At 44.4% G+C, this 26,734-nt stretch overlaps 1 protein-coding gene across 4 annotated transcripts in view; it reads left to right on the forward strand.

Moving 5' to 3' along the window:
- LOC135393039 (probable peptidoglycan muropeptide transporter SLC46) overlaps positions 1-26,734 on the forward strand; it is a 75,144-nt gene that overhangs the window by 12,259 nt on the left and 36,151 nt on the right. For all 4 annotated transcript variants that reach the window (XM_064623625.1, XM_064623624.1, XM_064623627.1 and 1 more), the window contains exons 2-3: positions 19,461-19,606; positions 19,721-19,838. In XM_064623625.1, the coding sequence (XP_064479695.1) occupies positions 19,461-19,606; positions 19,721-19,838 (264 nt within the window). The remainder of the gene's footprint in view (positions 1-19,460; positions 19,607-19,720; positions 19,839-26,734) is intronic.

The following is a 26,734-nucleotide window of genomic DNA, read 5'->3' on the forward strand; positions in this document are numbered from 1 at the left end:
GCATCATTTGCTAAACGCGACGAGTTTCTGTACAAGGCAAGGAGGATACAGCTAACAACTGTAGAACTTGGTCATAGTGTACGACATCCTGTATTCATAAATGAGCATTTATGTCCAACCTTGAAAAAGCTGTTGGGCCAAACTGTCGCAAAGAAGAAGGAAATTAACTGGAAATATGTTTGGAGCCGGGAAGGCAAAATATTTGCCCGAAAGGAGGACGGATCCCCCGTAATACAAATAAGGGACGAACTGGATCTTGCTAGAGTCTGTTAGCATGTCTCTGTGATGCCTGCGTTTTTCTGCGACCATGACACGGCTTGTGCCACCTGCCCGCCTTTCTTATCATCTGCAGAGCCTTAAAACTCCCCATCTAAACTGCCTCCATCTAAACGCCAGGTCTCTTTTAAACAAGAAAGATGAATTAGATTGCCTCTTTGACTACTTCCTAGACCAGCTAGATGTCATTATGTTCACAGAGACCTGGTGTTCTGGTGAGGATCACTATCTCTTGCAAGGATACACCCTATTCCCTCTTAACAGGATCGGAAGGAAAGGAGGAGGTGTCGCAATTCTTGTCAGAAACTCGTTTCATTGCCAAATTGTAGATGACTTTACCTGTTCTACAAGCGATTTTGAAATATTGACAGTACAAAGTGACAAACATTTATTCACAGTTACATATAGACCGCCGGATGGCCATATTCAACCTATGTTAGATTTTCTTGAGCGACTGTTTTCCTTTGTGACTCACAGTAATTATACCCTTGTCATGGGAGGCGATTTCAACATTGACATGCTCACTAAAACCACTCATCAGTTACGCTTTCAAACACTTTTGGATGCAAATGGTTTCAGTAATGTCATTGAGATTGCTACCCGGGTCACCAGTGTCTCGGCGACATCACTAGACCTGTTCATTACAAACGAACTCGATCCCACAGCCTTTGTCATCAGCGCGGATATAAGCGATCATATGCCTATTTTTGTAGCAATACCGTCACTTAGCAAACGACCAAAGGTTCAGACATATGTGTCACACCGATCCATTCAGCAGTCGTCGCTTGAGGCATTTCGGAATGACCTGTTACTAACATCCTGGGAACACATTTTTAAAGAGAAGGATTCGGAGAGAGCGTATGAAAGCTTCCTTGATGAGTTTCGTAAACTATACGATAAGCATTTTCCGGTTAAGGTTTTCAGGGTTTCCGCAAAAATTCGTAAGTAGTAGTGTATCAGCTCAACTGGCCCACAACTCACACAGTGGCCTGGACGCCATTAATGAGCAATTAGAGCTAATTGGGACCCCCCACATTAATCAGGATCATTCAGGGAGTCATTACACTAATTGGGGCGCATCTAGGACGTGTCCAGACCACTGTGTGAGTTGTGGGCTAGTTGAGCTGATAAAAAATAAAAAAATAGGTAGAAAATAAAATAAAAAGATAGAGATAGAGTGGAGAGAAGGAGTTTAGTTGAAGATCAACGACGTCATCTTGAAGAAAGCGGCCCGGAACGGCCGCTGACCGTCGCTGGGCGACGGAGCACAGAGGCAGGTTGCAAAGCATCGCAGCACCAGTTCCGCACATCCTGTGACTTCATCATGGCATGTCTGGGCAAGTTAGGACAGCTCTGGACATGCAAGGAGAAAAACAGAGGCTGGGAAAGCAAGAGTATGCAAACCATCAATAGCTATCAAGAAAAAACAATTAGTTACACAACAAATGAGCCCACCAGAACAGGAGCGCAGAACCATGCGACTGCTCCATCCGAGAGGCAGGCAGAAACTGACTCGTAATGCTTTTTTGTCCTGTATAAAGCCCCGCAGCTGCACCCCCTAGCGGTTACTTTCTCAACTAATCTCACAACAAAAGTATTAAGAATCACGCCAGCGCTACTCCCGGTCCCAAGGCAGAAGATGATAGAAAATGGCGGGAATGCCCGGACAACAGCAACCAGCACCCGACGTGCACGGGCACGAAAATCGCAAACAAAGCGGGAACAAAGTTGGCGAAATCATTAGTTACACAACAAATCACCTCACCACAGTAGGAGCGCAGACCGATGCGACTGCTCTCGTCGACAGCCAGGGATCAAGTGACGACGGAGCGAACGACCGCACGTCTTCTCCCAACGAGAGCCAGAGCTGGACTGACGTAAGCGCCACTCTACGGGTGCTACGCATGCGCGCGCTCGTAGCGCCCTCTGCGCGCTCCTACCGCCACCTGCGAGAGGCTAAGAGAGAAGAGCATTCCTGCGCCCCCTGCTGGCCGTTCTCATTGGTCGTGAGGCTAAGTGAGAAGAGCATTCCTGCGCCCCCTGCTGGCAGTTCTCATTGGTCCAGACATCATCCTATTGTCTCAGGGCTACACTGTTTTTTTCCACTAATGCTCCTTTGGTCAATCTGCAGTGAAGCCACGGTATGACGTCATCATGCACCTGCGTGGCTCAAGGACGCGTGCGCTCTAGGCAGGGGACCTATTATTTATTGAATCACTATCCCAAGATTATTTCCTTTATTCTTCTATAACGATTGCATAGGAAACTATTGCAGAAGAGCACCATGCATGAAAACTGATCGTAGGAATTCCAAAGTCTTACTAAATGAGACTTGCAAAAGAACAAAACATCCTAACATGTAACTCCATCAATGGCTAATAAGAGGACTAGGCACTCAACAAATCAACGCGCGCAGAACTCGGGGCAGCACTATCGTCAAGACGACAATGTTCCTTGTCAAAAAAGAAAAAAATACTAAGCGTCAACAAAGGAAAGCATGCATATCGGGGCATATCAGGACACGTCAGGACAAATCGTACGACTGCTGGGCAACAGAGGAAAACAAACACTTGAACAGAGTGAAAAAGGCACTCACCATCATTTTTCCCGTTCACAGCATTCCCCCATTTTAAATCCGCTCGTCACAAAATCCACCTGCATCGTCGAACACCATTCACCAGTGACGAACCACACATCCGCACCCCATCAGAGGCAGACAGAACCCCACCGAAGCTACGCTCTTCCACTGACGGCCAACGCCAGGAGCAGAATTTGCGTGTCGAGACCCGTCAGTGTCCAAGAGAGAAGTGAATCCTTGCGCCCCCTGCAGGCCGTTCTCATTGGTCGTAACGTCATCCTATTGTCTCAGGGCTACACAGTTTTTTTCCACTAATGCTCCTCTAGACAAGGTCAACCTGAAACAATAGTCTCTCGGTATGCGGTCATCATGCAGGTGCGTGGCTCAAGGACGCGTACGCTCTAGACAGGGCACCTGTTATTTATTGAATCACTATCCCTAGATTATTTCCTTTATTCTACTATAATGATTGCGTAGGGAACTATTGCAGAAAAACACCATAGACAAGAGGAGATTGTAGCATTTCATTCCCAAAGTCTTACTGTACAGGAAAAAAAAAAAAAAGGTTCAGCAAGACATAAACTCCCACACCTGTCCCCCTCGCGGTTACTCTCTGAACTAAATGAATCGCAAAATTATTAAGAATAGCTCTACTCCCATTCAAGGCAGCACTATCGTCAAGAATATGCCTTGTACAAAAAGAAAAAAACTACATGCAGAAGGAAAGCATGTCAGAACAAGCCCAGGCATGTCAGCACATGTTTGTCAGACAAGGGGGGAAAAAGCGAAAAGAAACAAAGAAGGAAACCAGCATCAAACTATTTCTAAGCACACGCACTCCTCTTATTCAAAAACAGTGCTCATCATAAATCTGTCCAGGGGAATACACACCATTTTGCTACACTTTTTTCAGTAACAGTCAACGCATTGCTACAGACTGCGTGACGTCACCTCATCCTGTCTGAAGAAGAAGACACCGGCAAAGACTCCTATTATTTATTGAATCGCAAGATTATTTCCTTTGTCCTACTCTTAATGACATTGATTCTCTCATTAAAATACAACAAAAAAGCACCCCGCATATTAACGATTTTCACCCCAAAGGCTCATCATGGTCATTAGAATTACAGTAAACTGCCACTGCTCTTTTAAAATAATAAGTGAGACCACTCAACGTCACCTCCAGGCTTATGTAATACATGACCCTTTCTATGCTCATACATTCGTTGTCTGAGGCTACACCTGCGAGCAAAAAAGGCGCGGAAGCCGGGTGGGCAAAGTTCCATTCGCGCATTGCGAGCATAAAGGCGGGAAAGCCTGGGAGCAAAGTTCTATTCGCGCATTCCAAAGCACAAGACAGAACGCCTTTACGGGAACACGATAGCATTCCTATACTATATTAATGATTATTGCATTGCAGTTTAGAAAAACTACAACTAAACTATAATTTTAGGAGCCCATTAAAATTCTACTTTCTATGAAAACTATAATTGCCCTATTACTTGGATCGCTACTAATGAAGCGCTCCAATTTTTTTCTCTCTTCCCATTTCAGCCTTGTCATGCAGGGAAGCAGACTCATATCCAAAATAATTAATTTACACTGAGGGTGCCGTGCTTCAGGAATTCCTATCCTGCGCTGAGATGCAAGCATTTCTTCACGGATACCTTTAACAGCTGACTTCCTCAACATATCGAACACCCAACAAAATCAAACAAACAATCAGAGAAACCCTCTTCTCAGCTGTACCATGCGACTGTCTTCTTCGTAAAATCGGTGATCTGAGGAAGAGAGCAGCGAAAAATTGCGCGCACTTGTGCTTGATTTAAAAAGCCTGAAGCATATGCCAATAAACCAAGAAAAAGAAACTCATGTCTGGTATCTGATAGTGCCACATACACAGACGCATTGTCGCAAAGAAAGCACAGGATAGGGATACACAAATTTCCTTAGGTGAGCAGGGAAAAGGCTTAAGACCTCAGGAATAATAGCAGAGTCACCGGACATCGCTACGCGGCTAACACAAGATAACAACAAAATTGCAACACTGCTAAACAAGCCCCAACATGCCATCATGACGTCGCAAACCAGGAAAAAGAAGCACGCGCGCACACACACAGCAGCTCAGGAATGCACAAGGAGAGGTGCTTTATAGGAATTTCTACTCCACACTCAGATACCAGCATTTCTGCACAAATGCCTATAACGGCTGACTTCCTCAACATATCGAGGAAAGCGAATACCGACACTCAACATATAACAAAAAACAAACAAATTCCATTCTCATGAACTCTCTCCTCTGCCGAGCGGCTTTCTCCTGCTCTACCTGGATGCTGACTGTTTCCCCTCATCTACATTCATTCTGAGTAAAAGCCGTGAAAGGAGAAAAGAACCGCGAAAAATTACACGCATTTGTGGTCCAATAGCTGTAACCGCAAGAAACCGTAGCGCACACCAATACACTGAGAAAAAGACACCCGTTTCTGCCACCAGATAATTCTTGCATAAAGCCACATACGCAGCCGCATTGCCCTTGCGTAAAGAAAGCACAGGACAGGGATACACAAATTTCCTTAGGTGAGCAGGGAAAAGGCTGAAGACCTCAGGTCACCACACATCGCCACGCGGCTAGCACAACATGACAGCAACAACATACTAGCAGCGGGAAGAACTGCAACACTGCTAAACAAGTCCAGACATGCCACGATGACGTCACAAATCAGGGGAAAAAAAGCACACGCATGCACGCACAGAGGACAACGCATTAAACACACGGAGCGCTCAGGAATAATCGTAGCGTTACCGCACATCGCTACGAAGCTCAACGTCTAACGCAAGACGGCAGCAACAAGATATTAGCGAAGGGTAAAAATTGCAACACTACTGAACAAGTCTAGACATGCGGCATCGAATGCGAAAACACTGGTGATCGGGGAAAAGGCCTAAGCCTGCGGCGGATCATCATAGAGCATACACAACTTCATTTTTCTATTTTGCGTAAACTAAACGCGGTCTGCTTCGAAAACGACGTACAAATTTTCTTAGGGAGCAGAGAAATATAGAAATTTGTACTCCGTGCTCAGATACCAGCATTTCTGCTCAAAAACCTGCAAAATTAAGCTCTGCTTACTTCGTTAAGATATCGAACACCCAACAAAATCAAACAAACAACCCCACTTCCACTGGTAGAACACTATTCAGCTTTTACGCAGGAGGCTTTCTTCTACATAAAAAGTAGAGAAAATAAGAAAAGAGCAGCGAAATATTACACGCACTTTTGCTCGCATAGCTATAAGAGAAAAAAATAAATAAAATAACGACGCACACGCTAATAAACTGTGACAAAGACACCCATTTCTGCTATCAGATAATTATTGCATAATGCTAAATACTCATTTGCTTTGGCCCTGCGTGAAGAAACCACAGGACAGGGATACACAATCTATCTTAAGCGAGCACGGAAAGTCACTTCTACTCGAACAGCTTAATACCATAAAGTCTGAATTTTTGCAAAGAAAATAAAGCCTGAACAGCGCTACGAAGGTGACAGACACATACTAACAAACAAACAAACACTTCTTCGAGTCTGTATTATCTTTTAAAAAATAACGAAAGCTTTCGTTATTTTTAAAAAAATCAAATCGGCTAGGTAGCCTACCAGACGTTGTGCCTTAAAGTTGGCTGCACGCAATGTGCGGAAGCATGCTGTGAAGCCAACTTGCGGTTTTGCTGGATGCACATGAAGTCCGATTCCAATTGGAAATCGCGCTAAGGACGTGCCAAACGTGGAATTTTCGCAAGATTAATCCCAATACCTGGAATTCTGTTCATTTTAGCGGGAATGCTGGCGCTTGTGCTCCATTATTCGAAATTTTCGAATATTCGAATTTCTCGATTATCAAATTTTCGAATACGAATAGGGTTCGAATATCAACAATATTCGAACAATATTCGAAATTTCGAATATTCGCACACCTCTAGTGAATACTGACACTCAACGATATATAACAAAAAACAAACAAATTCCATTCTCATGAACTCTCCTCTGCCGAGCGGCTTTCTCCTGCTCTACCTGGATGCTGACTTTTTCCCCCCTCACCTACATTCTGAGTAAAAACAGTGACAGAAGAAAAGAACCGCGAAAAATTACACGCATTTGTGTCACAGGACAGGGATACACAAATTTCCTTAAGTGAGCAGGGAAAAGGCTTAAGTCGGTACCGCTCAGGAATAATCGGAGAATCACCGCGTATCGCTACGCGGCTAGCGCTTGAACAGCGCTACGAACGTGACAGATACATACTAACAAACAAACAACAGCAGGACCGGCGTCGGGCACTCATAAAATACCCTGGCCAAAACAAAGACTTCGCCAGGTTCGCGAGGCAATTCCATTAAAAACGCTCGTCCTATCCTACAGATAGCAATGCAAACGCGACTGCCCTTATTTTTTAAACCACTATTTCACGCAATAGTACATAAATGTATCACTCGTGCCACACGAAAAGGCAAACACTTACTTGTCAAGTGGGGTCCCAGCGCGTGCGCGCGCGCACACACACAGGCACACACACACACACACTAACATTTTCACACTCACAAACACAAAGTCTATTTTCACAACCACATAAATCCATATTATTCCTCAGGTCAATAATTATCCTGCCATCGTCAAAAGACGGCACAGACATGTATGCTTACGCAAGACAATCGGTCCTCGTTCCGGATGTAATGGGATATCGTCACTCGGCCGGCGCGAACCAATAAAGAAAGAAAGGAATGCATGTTCGCTATACGAAGAAAACGGTGCCGTGCTTCTACGCAGCGATCATTATACAGACGCGTAAATGTGAACATCATTCGCTACACACTGTAGCTCTTATCATTTTTAAACCAAACCGTGTTCATAGGTCTTCACTAAATTGGTGAGCCGATAATGACTCCAAATAAAATAAAATAAAATAATCATTCCAGCATCGCTGGCTGCAAGCTTGGGTACCCAACAGAGCAGCGCGCTCCTATCAACACGCCTTGGGCTGACCTTACACACCCGAAGCCTTTTCTGAATGCATTCTGCCGGCGCTGGAATAAAAGATTTATCGCGAGGGTACTACGATGTCAGCTCTGTTGCTGTTTAAGTGATAAAACAGTGCGCTTACTCGGGCAATCGCGCGCGTCCAAACCGCGAGAACGGGTCCGCGTTGCGCTCGCGCCGCGGGGAATCGCACGCGTCGCGAGTCCAAACCGCGAGATCGGGTCCGCGCGCGCGCTTCGCGGTTCGGGCGCACTGTTTTATCACTTAAACAGCAACAGAGCTGACATCGTAGTACCCTCGCGATAAATCTTTTATTCCAGCGCCGGCAGAATGCATTCAGAAAAGGCTTCGGGTGTGTAAGGTCAGCCCAAGGCGTGTTGATAGGAGCGCGCTGCTCTGTTGGGTACCCAAGCTTGCAGCCAGCGATGCTGGAATGATTATTTTATTTTATTTTATTTGGAGTCATTATCGGCTCACCAATTTAGTGAAGACCTATGAACACGGTTTGGTTTAAAAATGATAAGAGCTACAGTGTGTAGCGAATGATGTTCACATTTACGCGTCTGTATAATGATCGCTGCGTAGAAGCACGGCACCGTTTTCTTCGTATAGCGAACATGCATTCCTTTCTTTCTTTATTGGTTCGCGCCGGCCGAGTGACGATATCCTATTACATCCGGAACGAGGACCGATTGTCTTGCGTAAGCATACATGTCTGTGCCGTCTTTTGACGATGGCAGGATAATTATTGACCTGAGGAATAATATGGATTTATGTGGTTGTGAAAATAGACTTTGTGTTTGTGAGTGTGAAAATGTTAGTGTGTGTGTGTGTGTGCCTGTGTGTGTGCGCGCGCGCACGCGCTGGGACCCCACTTGACAAGTAAGTGTTTGCCTTTTCGTGTGGCACGAGTGATACATTTATGTACTATTGCGTGAAATAGTGGTTTAAAAAATAAGGGCAGTCGCGTTTGCATTGCTATCTGTAGGATAGGACGAGCGTTTTTAATGGAATTGCCTCGCGAACCTGGCGAAGTCTTTGTTTTGGCCAGGGTATTTTATGAGTGCCCGACGCCGGTCCTGCTGTTGTTTGTTTGTTAGTATGTATCTGTCACGTTCGTAGCGCTGTTCAAGCGCTAGCCGCGTAGCGATACGCGGTGATTCTCCGATTATCCCTGAGCGGTACCGACTTAAGCCTTTTCCCTGCTCACTTAAGGAAATTTGTGTATCCCTGTCCTGTGACACAAATGCGTGTAATTTTTCGCGGTTCTTTTCTTCTGTCACTGTTTTTACTCAGAATGTAGGTGAGGGGGGAAAAAGTCAGCATCCAGGTAGAGCAGGAGAAAGCCGCTCGGCAGAGGAGAGTTCATGAGAATGGAATTTGTTTGTTTTTTGTTATATATCGTTGAGTGTCAGTATTCACTAGAGGTGTGCGAATATTCGAAATTTCGAATATTGTTCGAATATTGTTGATATTCGAACCCTATTCGTATTCGAAAATTTGATAATCGAGAAATTCGAATATTCGAAAATTTCGAATAATGGAGCACAAGCGCCAGCATTCCCGCTAAAATGAACAGAATTCCAGGTATTGGGATTAATCTTGCGAAAATTCCACGTTTGGCACGTCCTTAGCGCGATTTCCAATTGGAATCGGACTTCATGTGCATCCAGCAAAACCGCAAGTTGGCTTCACAGCATGCTTCCGCACATTGCGTGCAGCCAACTTTAAGGCACAACGTCTGGTAGGCTACCTAGCCGATTTGATTTTTTTAAAAATAACGAAAGCTTTCGTTATTTTTTAAAAGATAATACAGACTCGAAGAAGTGTTTGTTTGTTTGTTAGTATGTGTCTGTCACCTTCGTAGCGCTGTTCAGGCTTTATTTTCTTTGCAAAAATTCAGACTTTATGGTATTAAGCTGTTCGAGTAGAAGTGACTTTCCGTGCTCGCTTAAGATAGATTGTGTATCCCTGTCCTGTGGTTTCTTCACGCAGGGCCAAAGCAAATGAGTATTTAGCATTATGCAATAATTATCTGATAGCAGAAATGGGTGTCTTTGTCACAGTTTATTAGCGTGTGCGTCGTTATTTTATTTATTTTTTTCTCTTATAGCTATGCGAGCAAAAGTGCGTGTAATATTTCGCTGCTCTTTTCTTATTTTCTCTACTTTTTATGTAGAAGAAAGCCTCCTGCGTAAAAGCTGAATAGTGTTCTACCAGTGGAAGTGGGGTTGTTTGTTTGATTTTGTTGGGTGTTCGATATCTTAACGAAGTAAGCAGAGCTTAATTTTGCAGGTTTTTGAGCAGAAATGCTGGTATCTGAGCACGGAGTACAAATTTCTATATTTCTCTGCTCCCTAAGAAAATTTGTACGTCGTTTTCGAAGCAGACCGCGTTTAGTTTACGCAAAATAGAAAAATGAAGTTGTGTATGCTCTATGATGATCCGCCGCAGGCTTAGGCCTTTTCCCCGATCACCAGTGTTTTCGCATTCGATGCCGCATGTCTAGACTTGTTCAGTAGTGTTGCAATTTTTACCCTTCGCTAATATCTTGTTGCTGCCGTCTTGCGTTAGACGTTGAGCTTCGTAGCGATGTGCGGTAACGCTACGATTATTCCTGAGCGCTCCGTGTGTTTAATGCGTTGTCCTCTGTGCGTGCATGCGTGTGCTTTTTCCCCTGATTTGTGACGTCATCGTGGCATGTCTGGACTTGTTTAGCAGTGTTGCAGTTCTTCCCGCTGCTAGTATGTTGTTGCTGTCATGTTGTGCTAGCCGCGTGGCGATGTGTGGTGACCTGAGGTCTTCAGCCTTTTCCCTGCTCACCTAAGGAAATTTGTGTATCCCTGTCCTGTGCTTTCTTTACGCAAGGGCAATGCGGCTGCGTATGTGGCTTTATGCAAGAATTATCTGGTGGCAGAAACGGGTGTCTTTTTCTCAGTGTATTGGTGTGCGCTACGGTTTCTTGCGGTTACAGCTATTGGACCACAAATGCGTGTAATTTTTCGCGGTTCTTTTCTCCTTTCACGGCTTTTACTCAGAATGAATGTAGATGAGGGGAAACAGTCAGCATCCAGGTAGAGCAGGAGAAAGCCGCTCGGCAGAGGAGAGAGTTCATGAGAATGGAATTTGTTTGTTTTTTGTTATATGTTGAGTGTCGGTATTCGCTTTCCTCGATATGTTGAGGAAGTCAGCCGTTATAGGTATTTGTGCAGAAATGCTGGTATCTGAGTGTGGAGTAGAAATTCCTATAAAGCACCTCTCCTTGTGCATTCCTGAGCTGCTGTGTGTGTGCGCGCGTGCTTCTTTTTCCTGGTTTGCGACGTCATGATGGCATGTTGGGGCTTGTTTAGCAGTGTTGCAATTTTGTTGTTATCTTGTGTTAGCCGCGTAGCGATGTCCGGTGACTCTGCTATTATTCCTGAGGTCTTAAGCCTTTTCCCTGCTCACCTAAGGAAATTTGTGTATCCCTATCCTGTGCTTTCTTTGCGACAATGCGTCTGTGTATGTGGCACTATCAGATACCAGACATGAGTTTCTTTTTCTTGGTTTATTGGCATATGCTTCAGGCTTTTTAAATCAAGCACAAGTGCGCGCAATTTTTCGCTGCTCTCTTCCTCAGATCACCGATTTTACGAAGAAGACAGTCGCATGGTACAGCTGAGAAGAGGGTTTCTCTGATTGTTTGTTTGATTTTGTTGGGTGTTCGATATGTTGAGGAAGTCAGCTGTTAAAGGTATCCGTGAAGAAATGCTTGCATCTCAGCGCAGGATAGGAATTCCTGAAGCACGGCACCCTCAGTGTAAATTAATTATTTTGGATATGAGTCTGCTTCCCTGCATGACAAGGCTGAAATGGGAAGAGAGAAAAAAATTGGAGCGCTTCATTAGTAGCGATCCAAGTAATAGGGCAATTATAGTTTTCATAGAAAGTAGAATTTTAATGGGCTCCTAAAATTATAGTTTAGTTGTAGTTTTTCTAAACTGCAATGCAATAATCATTAATATAGTATAGGAATGCTATCGTGTTCCCGTAAAGGCGTTCTGTCTTGTGCTTTGGAATGCGCGAATAGAACTTTGCTCCCAGGCTTTCCCGCCTTTATGCTCGCAATGCGCGAATGGAACTTTGCCCACCCGGCTTCCGCGCCTTTTTTGCTCGCAGGTGTAGCCTCAGACAACGAATGTATGAGCATAGAAAGGGTCATGTATTACATAAGCCTGGAGGTGACGTTGAGTGGTCTCACTTATTATTTTAAAAGAGCAGTGGCAGTTTACTGTAATTCTAATGACCATGATGAGCCTTTGGGGTGAAAATCGTTAATATGCGGGGTGCTTTTTTGTTGTATTTTAATGAGAGAATCAATGTCATTAAGAGTAGGACAAAGGAAATAATCTTGCGATTCAATAAATAATAGGAGTCTTTGCCGGTGTCTTCTTCTTCAGACAGGATGAGGTGACGTCACGCAGTCTGTAGCAATGCGTTGACTGTTACTGAAAAAAGTGTAGCAAAATGGTGTGTATTCCCCTGGACAGATTTATGATGAGCACTGTTTTTGAATAAGAGGAGTGCGTGTGCTTAGAAATAGTTTGATGCTGGTTTCCTTCTTTGTTTCTTTTCGCTTTTTCCCCCCTTGTCTGACAAACATGTGCTGACATGCCTGGGCTTGTTCTGACATGCTTTCCTTCTGCATGTAGTTTTTTTCTTTTTGTACAAGGCATATTCTTGACGATAGTGCTGCCTTGAATGGGAGTAGAGCTATTCTTAATAATTTTGCGATTCATTTAGTTCAGAGAGTAACCGCGAGGGGGACAGGTGTGGGACTTTATGTCTTGCTGAACCTTTTTTTTTTTTCCTGTACAGTAAGACTTTGGGAATGAAATGCTACAATCTCCTCTTGTCTATGGTGTTTTTCTGCAATAGTTCCCTACGCAATCATTATAGTAGAATAAAGGAAATAATCTAGGGATAGTGATTCAATAAATAACAGGTGCCCTGTCTAGAGCGTACGCGTCCTTGAGCCACGCACCTGCATGATGACCGCATACCGAGAGACTATTGTTTCAGGTTGACCTTGTCTAGAGGAGCATTAGTGGAAAAAAACTGTGTAGCCCTGAGACAATAGGATGACGTTACGACCAATGAGAACGGCCTGCAGGGGGCGCAAGGATTCACTTCTCTCTTGGACACTGACGGGTCTCGACACGCAAATTCTGCTCCTGGCGTTGGCCGTCAGTGGAAGAGCGTAGCTTCGGTGGGGTTCTGTCTGCCTCTGATGGGGTGCGGATGTGTGGTTCGTCACTGGTGAATGGTGTTCGACGATGCAGGTGGATTTTGTGACGAGCGGATTTAAAATGAGGGAATGCTGTGAACGGGAAAAATGATGGTGAGTGCCTTTTTCACTCTGTTCAAGTGTTTGTTTTCCTCTGTTGCCCAGCAGTCGTACGATTTGTCCTGACGTGTCCTGATATGCCGCGATATGCATGCTTTCCTTTGTTGACGCTTAGTATTTTTTTCTTTTTTGACAAGGAACATTGTCGTCTTGACGATAGTGCTGCCCCGAGTTCTGCGCGCGTTGATTTGTTGAGTGCCTAGTCCTCTTATTAGCCATTGATGGAGTTACATGTTAGGATGTTTTGTTCTTTTGCAAGTCTCATTTAGTAAGACTTTGGAATTCCTACGATCAGTTTTCATGCATGGTGCTCTTCTGCAATAGTTTCCTATGCAATCGTTATAGAAGAATAAAGGAAATAATCTTGGGATAGTGATTCAATAAATAATAGGTCCCCTGTCTAGAGCGCACGCGTCCTTGAGCCACGCAGGTGCATGATGACGTCATACCGTGGCTTCACTGCAGATTGACCAAAGGAGCATTAGTGGAAAAAAACAGTGTAGCCCTGAGACAATAGGATGATGTCTGGACCAATGAGAACTGCCAGCAGGGGGCGCAGGAATGCTCTTCTCACTTAGCCTCACGACCAATGAGAACGGCCAGCAGGGGGCGCAGGAATGCTCTTCTCTCTTAGCCTCTCGCAGGTGGCGGTAGGAGCGCGCAGAGGGCGCTACGAGCGCGCGCATGCGTAGCACCCGTAGAGTGGCGCTTACGTCAGTCCAGCTCTGGCTCTCGTTGGGAGAAGACGTGCGGTCGTTCGCTCCGTCGTCACTTGATCCCTGGCTGTCGACGAGAGCAGTCGCATCGGTCTGCGCTCCTACTGTGGTGAGGTGATTTGTTGTGTAACTAATGATTTCGCCAACTTTGTTCCCGCTTTGTTTGCGATTTTCGTGCCCGTGCACGTCGGGTGCTGGTTGCTGTTGTCCGGGCATTCCCACCATTTTCTATCATCTTCTGCCTTGGGACCGGGAGTAGCGCTGGCGTGATTCTTAATACTTTTGTTGTGAGATTAGTTGAGAAAGTAACCGCTAGGGGGGGGCAGCTGCGGGGCTTTATACAGGACAAAAAAGCATTACGAGTCAGTTTCTGCCTGCCTCTCGGATGGAGCAGTCGCATGGTTCTGCGCTCCTGTTCTGGTGGGCTCATTTGTTGTGTAACTAATTGTTTTTTCTTGTTAGCTAATGATGGTTTGCATACTCTTGCTTTCCCAGCCTCTGTTTTTCTCCTTGCATGTCCAGAGCTGTCCTAACTTGCCCAGACATGCCATGATGACGTCACAGGATGTGCGGAACTGGTGCTGCGATGCTTTGCAACCTGCCTCTGTGCTCCGTCGCCCAGCGACGGTCAGCGGCCGTTCCGGGCCGCTTTCTTCAAGATGACGTCGTTGATCTTCAACTAAACTCCTTCTCTCCACTCTATCTCTATCTTTTTATTTTATTTTCTACCTATTTTTTTTATTTTTTATCAGCTCAACTAGCCCACAACTCACACAGTGGTCTGGACACGTCCTAGATGCGCCCCAATTAGTGTAATGACTCCCTGAATGATCCTGATTAATGTGGGGGGTCCCAATTAGCTCTAATTGCTCATTAATGGCGTCCAGGCCACTGTGTGAGTTGTGGGCCAGTTGAGCTGATACACTACTACTTTCGTAAACCTTGGGTAACAAAGGAACTGAGACAAATGTTAAATATTAGAAATAAGCTCTATAGAAAGTTCATAAAAAATAGGTCACCCGAAGATCTAATTATTTTTAAAAAATACCGAAACAATGTAAACTCGAAGTTACGTCGCGCAAAAAAGCTGTACTACAATTCAGTTTTCGAGAATGTTTCTGCTAAGCCAAATATTGCATGGAAGCGTCTTAAATCAATTTACAGTCGGGAAAACAGCCCTGTCGAGGAGTTGGCCGTAGGTGGAACGGTTCTAACTGGTGCACGGTTAGCTGGAGAGTTTAACACTTTTTTTGCATCCCTGTCAAACTCACACAATTCCGCAGGTACAAGTTCACATTATCCTGGCATACACTCCGTTCCACGCCAAGACCACGGTTTATTTCTGTTTCCAACAGATTCACAGGAGGTCATTTCAATTTTTAAAAACTTCAAGAATACTAGTAGTTGTGATAAAGACGGGTTTCAGATCCGCCCAATTAAATTTGTTCTCGATATAATTGCTCCTGTATTAGCTTTTATTTTTAACGAAATGATTTATTCCGGTGTGTTTCCGAAGGACATGCAAATTGCAAAAGTGGTCGTTTTACATAAAGGTGGGGACCCTATGTTCTCAGTAACTATAGGCCCATATCAATCCTACCAGTGTTTTCAAAGGGTTTAGAGAAATTAATCCATAGCCGTCTTTTATCATTTTTAACAAAGAACTCCATACTTTCCGATTCTCAGTTTGGATTTAAAAAGCAACGCTCCGCAGAACTAGCTCTTCTATCCCAGAAAGAATATATCCTTTCCGGGTTCGAAGAAAAACTCATTACTCTAGGTCTATTCATCGATTTCACCAAGGCTTTCGACTTACTGAATCACGGTGTTCTCTTCTTAAAGCTTGAGCACTACGGTATCCGTGGTGTTCCATTAAATTTAATACGCACTTATCTTCAGCATCGCAAACAGTTTGTTGATATTCAAGGGCAGTGTTCGGGAATACACCACATCACAACCGGTGTACCACAAGGGAGCATTCTTGGGCCACTGCTTTTCATTATCTATGTGAATGACATGTTTGCCTTATCAAACCACATTAAGATAGTAGCTTATGCTGATGACACCGCCCTATTCCTGCAAGGAAAGTGTCTCACAGATTTAACAACAAAGATGAACAACTTCTTATCAACCTTCTACACCTGGTCTACTAAAAATTATTTGATAATTAACCCCCTTAAAACCAAGGCTGTTGTTTTCCACCCACCGCATACGGCTACTTCCTGTTCCGAATCTATTGTTGTCGGTACAAGCACGATATCTTTTGTCAAGGACCCAAGCAGCACAATGTACTGAAAGTCGAGTGCAATAGGGGTGGACGGTATGTGTCTTATCAATGTTCCTTGGTGTCACGAGTCCGTTCAAGGCCTTCCACCTACCCGTCCACCCCTATTGCACTCGACTTTCAGTACATTTTGCTGCTTGGGGAGGTGAAGTCACTGGGCGTCTGGTTCACTGATACGATGTCCTGGGATAAGCACGTCGGTTACATCACTAACAAAATATCGCGCGTGATCGGCATTCTAGGTCGACACAGAAACGTCCTTCCAACTAAGGCAAAAATTATGACCTATAACGCACTGGTTTACCCTCACCTCACATACTGTCACCTAGTTTGGGGAACCACAACGCAAACAAATCTTGAAAGGTTAGTTTTGTGTCAGAAGAAGGTACTTCGTCACATAGCAAACGTTCCCTTTTTACATCCAACAGGATCCCTCTTCGGGAAATTTAGCATAATCAGAATTATGAATCTCTATAAGTACCGTATGTCCATTACATATGCAAGTTCAGTAAAGCAAAATAATCACATCTTTCTAGCCCTAGCCAATTTAACCAAACCATAAAACTGACCTCTTATTCACTACGCTACAATGAGCCCTACTTCACACCGTGTGCACGAACTAACTATGGCATACAGTTGGTTTCATATAATCTTCCACGACATATTAATTCCCATATCCAAAACAACATTAACATCAGCTGTCTTTCAATTCGCTCAATAAAGGCCATGTATGTTCACTAGGATAGTCATATTATTTCGTGTGTTCTCATAGCTTTTTGTTTTTATGCATCTTAATGCATTGTGTTCATTACCATTGTCTAACTCCGTGATTCATCTGGTTTGCTATTTGTCATTGCTGTTCCCTTTGCATTGTCTGGTTTGCTGTTTTGTCATTGCTTTATATGTCGAGTGTACAAAGGGGGGTCAGACCTCGTCAAGCTGCAGTTTTTGCAGCTTTTTGTCTGCATCCCCCCACCAAGTGTCATTGGTGAAATAAAATTATTATTATTATTATATTATTATTTCTTCCGGTAATGATAATGTCGTCAAGATAGCAAGCCACCGATTACAGTCCAGCAATGACCTGTTCCATCGTGCGTTGAGAAACAGCTGGCGCTGAGGCGATACCGAAGGGCATCCTGTTGAACTGGAACAGCCCTCTGTGTGTGTTTATGACAAGCATCTTCTTGGCCTCTTCATCAAGTTCCGCTTGTACATAAGCCTCAGACAGATCTTACTTCGTAAACTTCTGACCACCGCTGAGGACTGTCAGTAGCTCTTCTGGTCGTGGCAGTGGATACCGTGTAATTGCCAGTTGCGGGTTGACGGTAGCGCTCAAGTCGCCCCATACCCTTACGGCTCCATTTGGCTTAGGCACTACAACGATAGGCGTCGGCCATTCCGAGACCTCAATTGGTTGCAGTACTCCATTATCCACTTGCTTCTGCGGATCCTTCTCAACGGCTGACCTTGTAGCGAACCAAATGGGGCGAGGCTTGAAAGATTTCGGTTGTGCCCCTTCCTTGATGTGCAAGTGAACCAAACTTTTCGTACACCTTCCCAGGTCTGGACAAACAAATCTTCGTACTTCTCTAGGATATCGGTCAGAGACGCTTCCGTAGAGCATACAGTTCCAGCAAAGAGCGAATTCATGTCGATGCGAAGCGCTGGAATCCAGACCCTTCCTAATGTTTTGTGTGCTTCGTTCTTGTGAACAAAACTTTCAGCTTCTCGTTGCGTTCTCCCAAGCATATCTGATGATGTGTCTGTCCGAAGTTGGCCTTGTTGAAGCAACGGAAGTGGTATCTTGGAGGACGTAACTTAGGACTTCCCAGTTTGAGAAAAGTCCGCTCATCAAGCAGGGTTGCGCGAGATCCAGTATCAACTCTAAGTAGGACATCTTCTCCTTGGATCCGGCAAGTCAAAAACTATCCATCTTGTTCTTCCTCTATGTATACATCAGTCACGAGCTTGACCTTGCGGGAGCGCCTTCCTCTCCTCGAACGGCCTCCTGACGTCGCTGAGGAGTTTCCACTGCGGCACATCTTCGCTATGTGGCCCTTCTTCCTGCAAGAACGGCAGTCTTCGGATCGGAAACGGCAGTCGTCTGCACTATGGTTGGTGTTTCCACATCGAAAGCACCGAATGTTTCTGTCAGGCCTCAGTAGGTACACCGCGTTCTTTGAGCACAGCTGCTGAGATTCAGTCGCCCCAGCCAAACAACTTTCCGCCAACCGGAGTGCAGAATCCAAGGTAAGGTCCTTTTCAAGCACAAGCCGTTCCCGGAGTCGTTCGTCTCGCAGTCCAACGATGAACGCTGTTAGCAACGAGCAGGTCTGAAGATCCGTGTCGGCTTCGTACTCTCAGCGACCGAGGATAGCAGATAGACGTTTCATGTAGTCCCTCACTGTTTCTTGCTCGTCTTGACGGGGGGAGAACAACTTGAGCCACTCGAATTCTTTGAATTTCTTCGGCGTATAGTGCTCTGACATCTTGTTCAGCGAGCTTCTCGCAGGCTCGCAGCCTGCAACTTGGCAGGCATCTTCTCTCTCACATCTGAAGCTCTGCTGATGTTCCTTTCTGCGCTCATTGCCATCTTAGCTGGGCCATGGTGCGACACGTGTGGACACAAGGGACCTGGGCAACGTTGCCTGGCTGCAATGAATGGTATAGTCGCTTGAAGACTTCTGAACTCAATGACGATATAAGTAGGCTGCTCTTGTCTTGGTCGGTAGAAATCCTGGCCACACGCAAGGCAGCTTCGAACCTCACGTGGTAGAGGTTCCATCCCTCTTTGGCTTGGTCTAAGGTTCCCGGACTCCGCAAATGACGTATGCCCTCATCGGGCCTCGCGGCAGCAGTTGGCGGAGGCGCCTCCGGGAGAGACATCACTGTAACAGCTCGTCGCCAGTTGAACTGACCGGACTACATGGGTACACTGTTTATTACAGAACCCGAACCAGAACCCGAATGCCAGCTGCCACTGCAGCTGTAGCTACTCACGAGACTCTCCAGTCTTCATTTTCAACATCGCTGCCGGTGGAACTGCAGCGGCACTACAAGGACTAGCAATTAAAAAAAATCTAATTAAAGCCCAATCTGCGTTACACCCGAATTGGTATCATTCATTGCTCTGACTGAGAGAGTTTCCTCTTCTCGTAATTTACAGATATTTTCGCCCACAGATGGAGCTCTTGTTCCTGTTCTACATGTTTAGCACATCCCTTCCACAACCGGGCATCCTTTCGGCGTTACGAGCCAAGGCTTGCCTCCATCATCTGCGATATGGTCCGGTCGTATGCAGCCGACTCAGGGAGCTTCCAGAACCAAGGTAACGTAAAATTAAAGAAGTGGAGACCAGGGGAGCTTGAAAAATCAACAGATGTGCAAGTGAAACGCTGACCTTCGGTTCGTTACTGTATGCTTGAAACACATTATACTGCAGGAACGCTGTATACCGCTTGGCAGGCATCTTCTCTCTCACATCTGAAGCTCTGCTGATATTCCTTTCTGCGCTCATTGCCATCTTAGCTGGGCCGTGGTGCGATACGTATGGACACAAGGTATGTCTTATTATGATGTAGTGAATGCCTGCTGATACGAGAGGCGCGTAAGGGACGAAGTTGAATATTAGGGTTTGATCTCCATGCGATTAGTCCGTGTACTACTCAGCGATACACTCACAGTTGAGCTCTATTTCGAGACGTACGTATTGAAACACGTAATTTTCTTTTGTATTTCTATTCTTGTGTTGCATGTATTTTTTTTTTCATTTCCTAGACATTGAAATGAGGGGCCCACACGCAAAATACGTGAGCCCGATGACGCGCCTAAATCTGCTACAGTTCGCGGGGTTTTCAAATTACGAGAAATTCAATTCGCAACCAAACCACAGAGAATATTCACGTACGTGCATAATTTTATGCTAGAAATATACCAATACAGGCTGTGAATCACGTCGTACACAAAAGAAAATATAGACAGACAAATTTCAGTCAGACTGGTTAACTAATGTTACCAATATGTGGAAAAAGTGTTTTCTTGAAATTGTTGTCGAAGCATTCCTTATGAAGGCACCAAGGTTGTTCAGAAATGATGAAACAATGAATGCTGTTGACAGAGCTCCATAGTTGGTGCTTATTAACGCCATTTTGAAGTTTGCGTTATTTCTGATCATGCTTTATAACAGACTATTTGCAGTAACATCTAGTGGGCCAGATTTCATAAGATTGTATACCTAAAAATCTAAATTCAAAGGGAATGTTTTATAAATTTTTAGTATTTGGGTGTCCTGAAAGAGACTAAATGTGTGTGCATTTGCGCTTGCTTTGGTGATAATGCGAACAACCTTTTTTTTTTTTGAACACACGAATCTTAGCATAATTTCTGTGCGTATAGTGTTACCCGAGATCAGCCAGCAGTAGTACAGTTTGAGATAAATGTCACCTCTGCAGAACGCCGCAAAAACACTTAAATCACAAAAGGGGCTGCCAGAACAACTTCATAACGCTGATGGTAGGTCGCGCGTCCTGTAACTCATGTTCCGGGAGCCACACTCCGTCCCGCATTACTTACATTGGGTAGGACGAGCACAGAACGATCATTTACCGTTGTAAAGTATTTAGCAAGGTATGCAATCAATCAGATGTGCTAGTGCATACTATTTCTAAACTTTTCCATGTTGCTAGTGCACATCACTGGGTGGAAGCCCCTGGAAATAATTTGACCCAAGAAGGCACACTTGAAACAAACGGCGACCGAAGGCAAGGGATCGAGATTGTGCATTTCCCTGCACTTCGCAGTGCCTTGACACATCACAGGCTTTGCACAACAAGAATGAAATGGTCCTGTGTTTTGTGTCTTCGTTGTGTGTGTGTTGTGTCAATGTTTAGCAATATCAAAAAGGTTAAACGTAAAAACCTGGAATGACGCACGTGAGGCTTCCAGTCGCTCCCCAAACACTACATCGTGAAATAGTAGGATACTTGCAGCGAAAACTGAAAGGAACACTGTAACAGAGCAATAAAATCATATCACCTGATCACATCCAAACAGTTTGTCCCGCTGCGTCTTGCAGTGCCAGACGTGTATGGGTAATTTCGAGATTGATATTTCAAGTATCGGTGTATATAAGAGTAGTTCAGGCTTAACAACATTCGGACAGCAGTGCAGTTCGTACAGTATCATATCTTTCAGACACGAAAGCTTTTTTACTGATGTGTCATTTTTTTCTTTCCCATTACAAATTGGATGCTTAATGGAGAAATGCTGAAACGCACTTGCAGTACACTACAAAGCACGCAATTTCAAATGTACTTGTAGTAGTACAGGGTGTGTGCAGGCAGAGTACTCCCACGTTTGCGCACGTAACGCGTTGTCTGCTTACCGGATGAACTTCCTGGAGTGAGCGCCTACGACGATCAAAACTACCGAAGAAATTATGTTTACCGAACTCTGCGTAAGAAGTCACGTAGACTTTGCAAACTCTCCGTGCATGTCGAATGACCTATATCGATGTCAAAATCGCAATTGTCGGATAGTTGTGTGCTAGTACGGCTAGAAGCACTAACGGTACATAAACCGAATAACAGAAATAACTGTGAGACTGCAAAAGGGCGCTGGCGAGCTGGTACATGGCAAAGGCGAGTCACCCGAGACAGGGAGGGAAGAAAGAGGACACGTTCTCAAACACTGATAAACATTCCATGACGGAAACCTACACTCCCAACAACCTCCTCACAGGCAACAAGGAGGGCATCGAGGGAACACTAACACCATTCCCCCTGTATATTATCTCCCTGAACTCCACCAGAAGCCGGGCAACTAGGTCACGCATCATGTCGAGCACAATGGTTTCTTCCAACAGTGAAACACAATTGTTCCGGGCCTTTTTGGTTGGCCACCATTTCGGTACCCCGTTATATAGGGAATGAGCATTGCTCCTGTGCTCTTGATGTCTGGTATTCAAGCATCGGCCTGTTTGCCCAACATGACTGCACGCCAGAGGAATACGGTACACAACACCAGTAACAAAGCAATATTGTGGAATATATTGCATCCACAACTTTTTGAAAGAAAAAGCAGCTTGACCGTGCTACGTAACAAAAGAATACCTGAATTAGAAACCTTTTTGTAGCTGCTAAGATATTATGCAAAACTGTATGAAACTATGGAATAGAGATTCGCGTGCTATTTTCCTTGGAGCTACGTAATTCTGCACTTCCCAGAATACTGACACGCCCTAACAACTTCGTGTACATAAGGTTTAAGGTGTGGGACTTCATTTTGGTTCCTGCGCCGGTGGCACACTTAGCGGTAGCTGGACGCTACTGGATCCGTTGGAAATGCACCGAGAGCAAAGATGTTGGGCTATAATTTTTCTTACGCACATTTTGGTTATCGTGATTTTTTTGCTGCAGGGGTCGGCTGAAAAGTGCACAATTGCACGTGGCGCGAGACCAAAATATGAGCGGCGCGTGCTGTAATCTTAAACCTGCACGCACCCTCTACAAACATACCAGGAATAGTCCTTCAAATATTCTTTATCACCAGCTGCGAAGGGGCCGAGTGTGCCTGCTATGTTACCCCGTTGAAGACAAATCCCGGTGATTGTATTTCTGACGGCTGAAAAGAGAATCCTAGTGCCGTTAATCGTCATTTAGGAGCTGTTTAGGCAGATGAAACTGTCGATCGAAGCTCTGCCCATAGGTGGGCAATGAAATTTGGTGCATCGGAAGCACATGAAGCACATGAAAGCACATGAAAATCTTATCTGCACTGATATGCGTCGGTTGTTCCGTCCACGTTTTTTCTGCGAACTGCTGCTATAAAAAGACGAGCCAGCTCCTTTACCACCGCAGTCTTGTGGGGCTATTACACGACGCTAACGTTTGCTCTGCTCGTTAGGTGAGAAGTGTTTTGTAAAACCATTGTTGTTGTTGCTTTTGCTGTCTACATTCCCCACGAGACTGCACTTTTGGTAATTTTGTTACATTTCATGATGTCGTCCTCAAAAGATACGAGTTTATGTCTCGCTTGCCATCAACCTGTTATTGAGACTGATACCGCTATTCTGTGTAATAGCTGTGATAATCTTTATCATGCTCTCCCAAAATGTTGCGGAACATCTGCAAGGTCCATGCCTTCGGCTGAAAAGCAGTCCTGGACCTGCAGTACATGTATTGCGTATAAGAAACAGAGTAAAGGTCAGAATCAGGAACCGTCACTTGCTACTGTGCTGAAGGAAATCAGGAAGAATGGCAAACAGAATGAGGAACTTCGGTGTAAAATGTCCAAACTGCTTTCTGAAATGACTTCCTTGAAAGAGACTATAGAGAAGTTAAGCACCCGCTGTCGCGACCTTGACATTAGAGCTGAGAGGAATGAACAGCAAATAACAAAATTGCAGATTAGCAATGCCGAATTTCAGAAAGAGGTACTTTCGAAGGATAAGAAAATCGCTGATTTAGCTACTGAGGTTGACAAATGGGAGAAGTACTCTCGACGCACTAATTTAGAGATACGGGAAATACCGCACAAACATGGTGAGGATCGGGTTACCGTCATGAATAACTTTGCAAGTAAACTTAATGTTCCTGTATTAAACGAAGGTAACATGGAATTTTTGCATAGACTTCCCGCAGCATCTGGCAAAGTCCCAGCAGTTTTGATACGCTTTAAGGACAGAAACACACGTGATTTGTGGTTGAGATCTCAGACCAGTGTTAAGCAACTTGCAACTACTGAGTACCCCGGTCTGTTCGTTTGCGAAAATCTTACAGCGAGAACCAAATCCTTTTTGTGGGAGACTAGAGTTGTTGCTAAACAGATGGCGTATGCGCACGTGTGGGTTAGTAATCACAGAATTTACGTAAAGAAAACTGACGAAGCGAAACCGGTGTGCATTGACTCGAAAAATGATTTAGGCAGACTGTGATTGTGAGCTGCTGACTCATTCCTTTTGCATCTTTGTATTTAATTTTCTCTGTGTGTTTTCCTTTGAATATCATTTTTGTTCATGGCAGGAGAACGCGTACTATTATCAAACTCGCGTACATCCTTTGTACACCTTAAAGGGACACTGACCAGAAACTGTGGGAGCTCTTTCTTACTTGTAGTCGATAAAGCACCCAACAAGGACTCTCCATGCGAAAATTCACGCATTAAAACCCCACAGTTTCTCTAAACTCGAATTTTAAACATTCGGCTTCATCCGAGTGCAGCACGCCTAGCGTCAAACCGAGAAAACATACGTTTATATAGAATATCCACCCCGGCCCACCATCAAGATGACGTCAACACGGGGGCCACTCGCAACACCCACAATTGGCTCAAACGCGTCACGTGGTCACGCAATATCTGTCAATTTCCTTCATAAAATGGCATTTCTACGTTAATATGTTTTTGTTACAGAGCCTCAAAAAGAAAAATATACCCTGCGTTTATCACCTGCAACAGTTTCTACGATTTTCTTTTCAATCTGTACACGGCGTTCGATATATGCTTCCGTATCCGGTCAGCTGTAATGGATGCCGTATGCCGAGCTTGCGAACTGCGAACTTGTGTGACTCCCGGTTCATCCTTTTTATTCGGGTCATTGGGTTGGTGTTGGAGTTGGTCACCATATTCTGAACGTTTCACCTATCGTTGCGGTGTACTGTTCTTGATTTGCTGCGAAGCTACGAACCGCAACGGCAGTCACTCGCCTCAGCGAACTTCTGTCTGCTGCATCTCAAAGGAGCATGGGGACCTGATGATAACTTCAACTAAAGAAACCAAATGTGCTCTCGTGTGGTCCTGACGGAAAAGTAGTATCAACAAGGTTAGCACATTTATTTTTCAGTTCCAAGTCTAGGTACTGACAACGATGCAGGTGCAGTCGATCATTCTCGTAGCTGTTGTGTAACGCGTATGCTTTCTTACATATCCCACAGAACCCTCCACTTTTTCAACCAAGTTATCTTTATGAGATCCTTCTGATGGCTTCTTACTAGGCTATGCCGCTCCGAAGCATTGAGATGACGAAGCGTCGTGGTAGCTGCACCTCTGCCTTCGAAAGATGAATCAGTTATTCCACACTGTGCTTACTGGCCTTGTATAGAGTCTGGCAAATCCGACAGACTTGGACTGCCTTTTTCAAGAAAGTTTGAAATGTAAGTATGTGTATATTGGTTTCACATATCCACCACATATTGAGCGTGTGTATGATTGTACTTTATATGCTACAGCGTATCAGCATACATTATTATTCAACACGTAGTGTGGCAAACTCGACATCAGTCACACAAAGCCAACAATTGCCTTTTCTACAATTGCTTATTTGTATCATATCATGTTTTTGTCTATATCTCAATTGACCAACCAACAAAGTATATTATTTTAGTATAATCGTCTTGATATTTAACACGTCACAGTTTTATCATGGTTTTGGCGCACTATAGCCCGAGTTGCTTATGCGTCATTAAATTGAATCATCATCATCTTCAACTGCCATTATTCAATTGAAGTGCCAGGTGGATATAATGATATGGCGAGATATATTTTTTGCTGTCATCCTGGAATTGCTCATTTCATAGTCACCGTGAAGTTTGTTTTCGTTTTCAGAAACATTAAGAGGACTAAAACCAAACACTTTTCTTTCAGAGCATCCCTTATGCACCTGCATTTCAATTCCAATCTGTATTACAAGAATGACAGACCACTCAACAGAGATGAACATCTGAAAGTGAAATAGCTGGAATGAAGATACGTTAATCTGTGTCAAAGGTTCTTAGTATGTGTACTAGTCGAGGACATTAATTCTCAAGCTTATTCCTGTCTTCAGAAGAGGTGACAACTATGCTCCTTCTATCTATTAACCAGCTCCACTTTTTAGGGTTCCCTGTAAACTAATGGAGGACATCATGTACTACCATGTCGATTCCTTTTTTAAAATTCCAGCATGGCTTTAGAAAAGGGTATTCAGGCAAAACTAACGTAGTGGAATTCGTTCACATCATTTCAAACTGTCTTGATTTCTGGGTCCACGTAGATGTAGTATTCTTTTTATTTTGTAAGGGCTTTTGACACTATGCTCTATGCTCGCGTGTTCGCCAAAGTAGCCTAATTAAAATTTGATCCTGCTACCTGGATATGCAGTTTCTAACCGTAACCGTGGCGACAACTCGTGAGGAGAACCTATCATATCGCCACCATGCAGCATTTGTTATGTTACAATCGCTTCACATTTTAATCTAGTCAAAAGCAAGGACTTTTGGTGATCGGTCTTGCATGATTACGTGCCCCTCCGTTATGTAACACTGGGTTCATCAACCTATGACAGATAAATAAATATATTGCCAAGTAAATTGTCTACAAGGCTCGTTATTCCATTTCGCCACACTACCACAAGCAATTGTTAGAGTAGTGGCCCAGGGTATGAAGCTCGCCACTAATCATCATTCAAACAAAGTTCATAATG

The sequence above is a fragment of the Ornithodoros turicata genome, chromosome 4 (genome assembly GCF_037126465.1).
Source record: "Ornithodoros turicata isolate Travis chromosome 4, ASM3712646v1, whole genome shotgun sequence".
In the NCBI taxonomy this organism is placed as follows: domain Eukaryota; kingdom Metazoa; phylum Arthropoda; class Arachnida; order Ixodida; family Argasidae; genus Ornithodoros; species Ornithodoros turicata.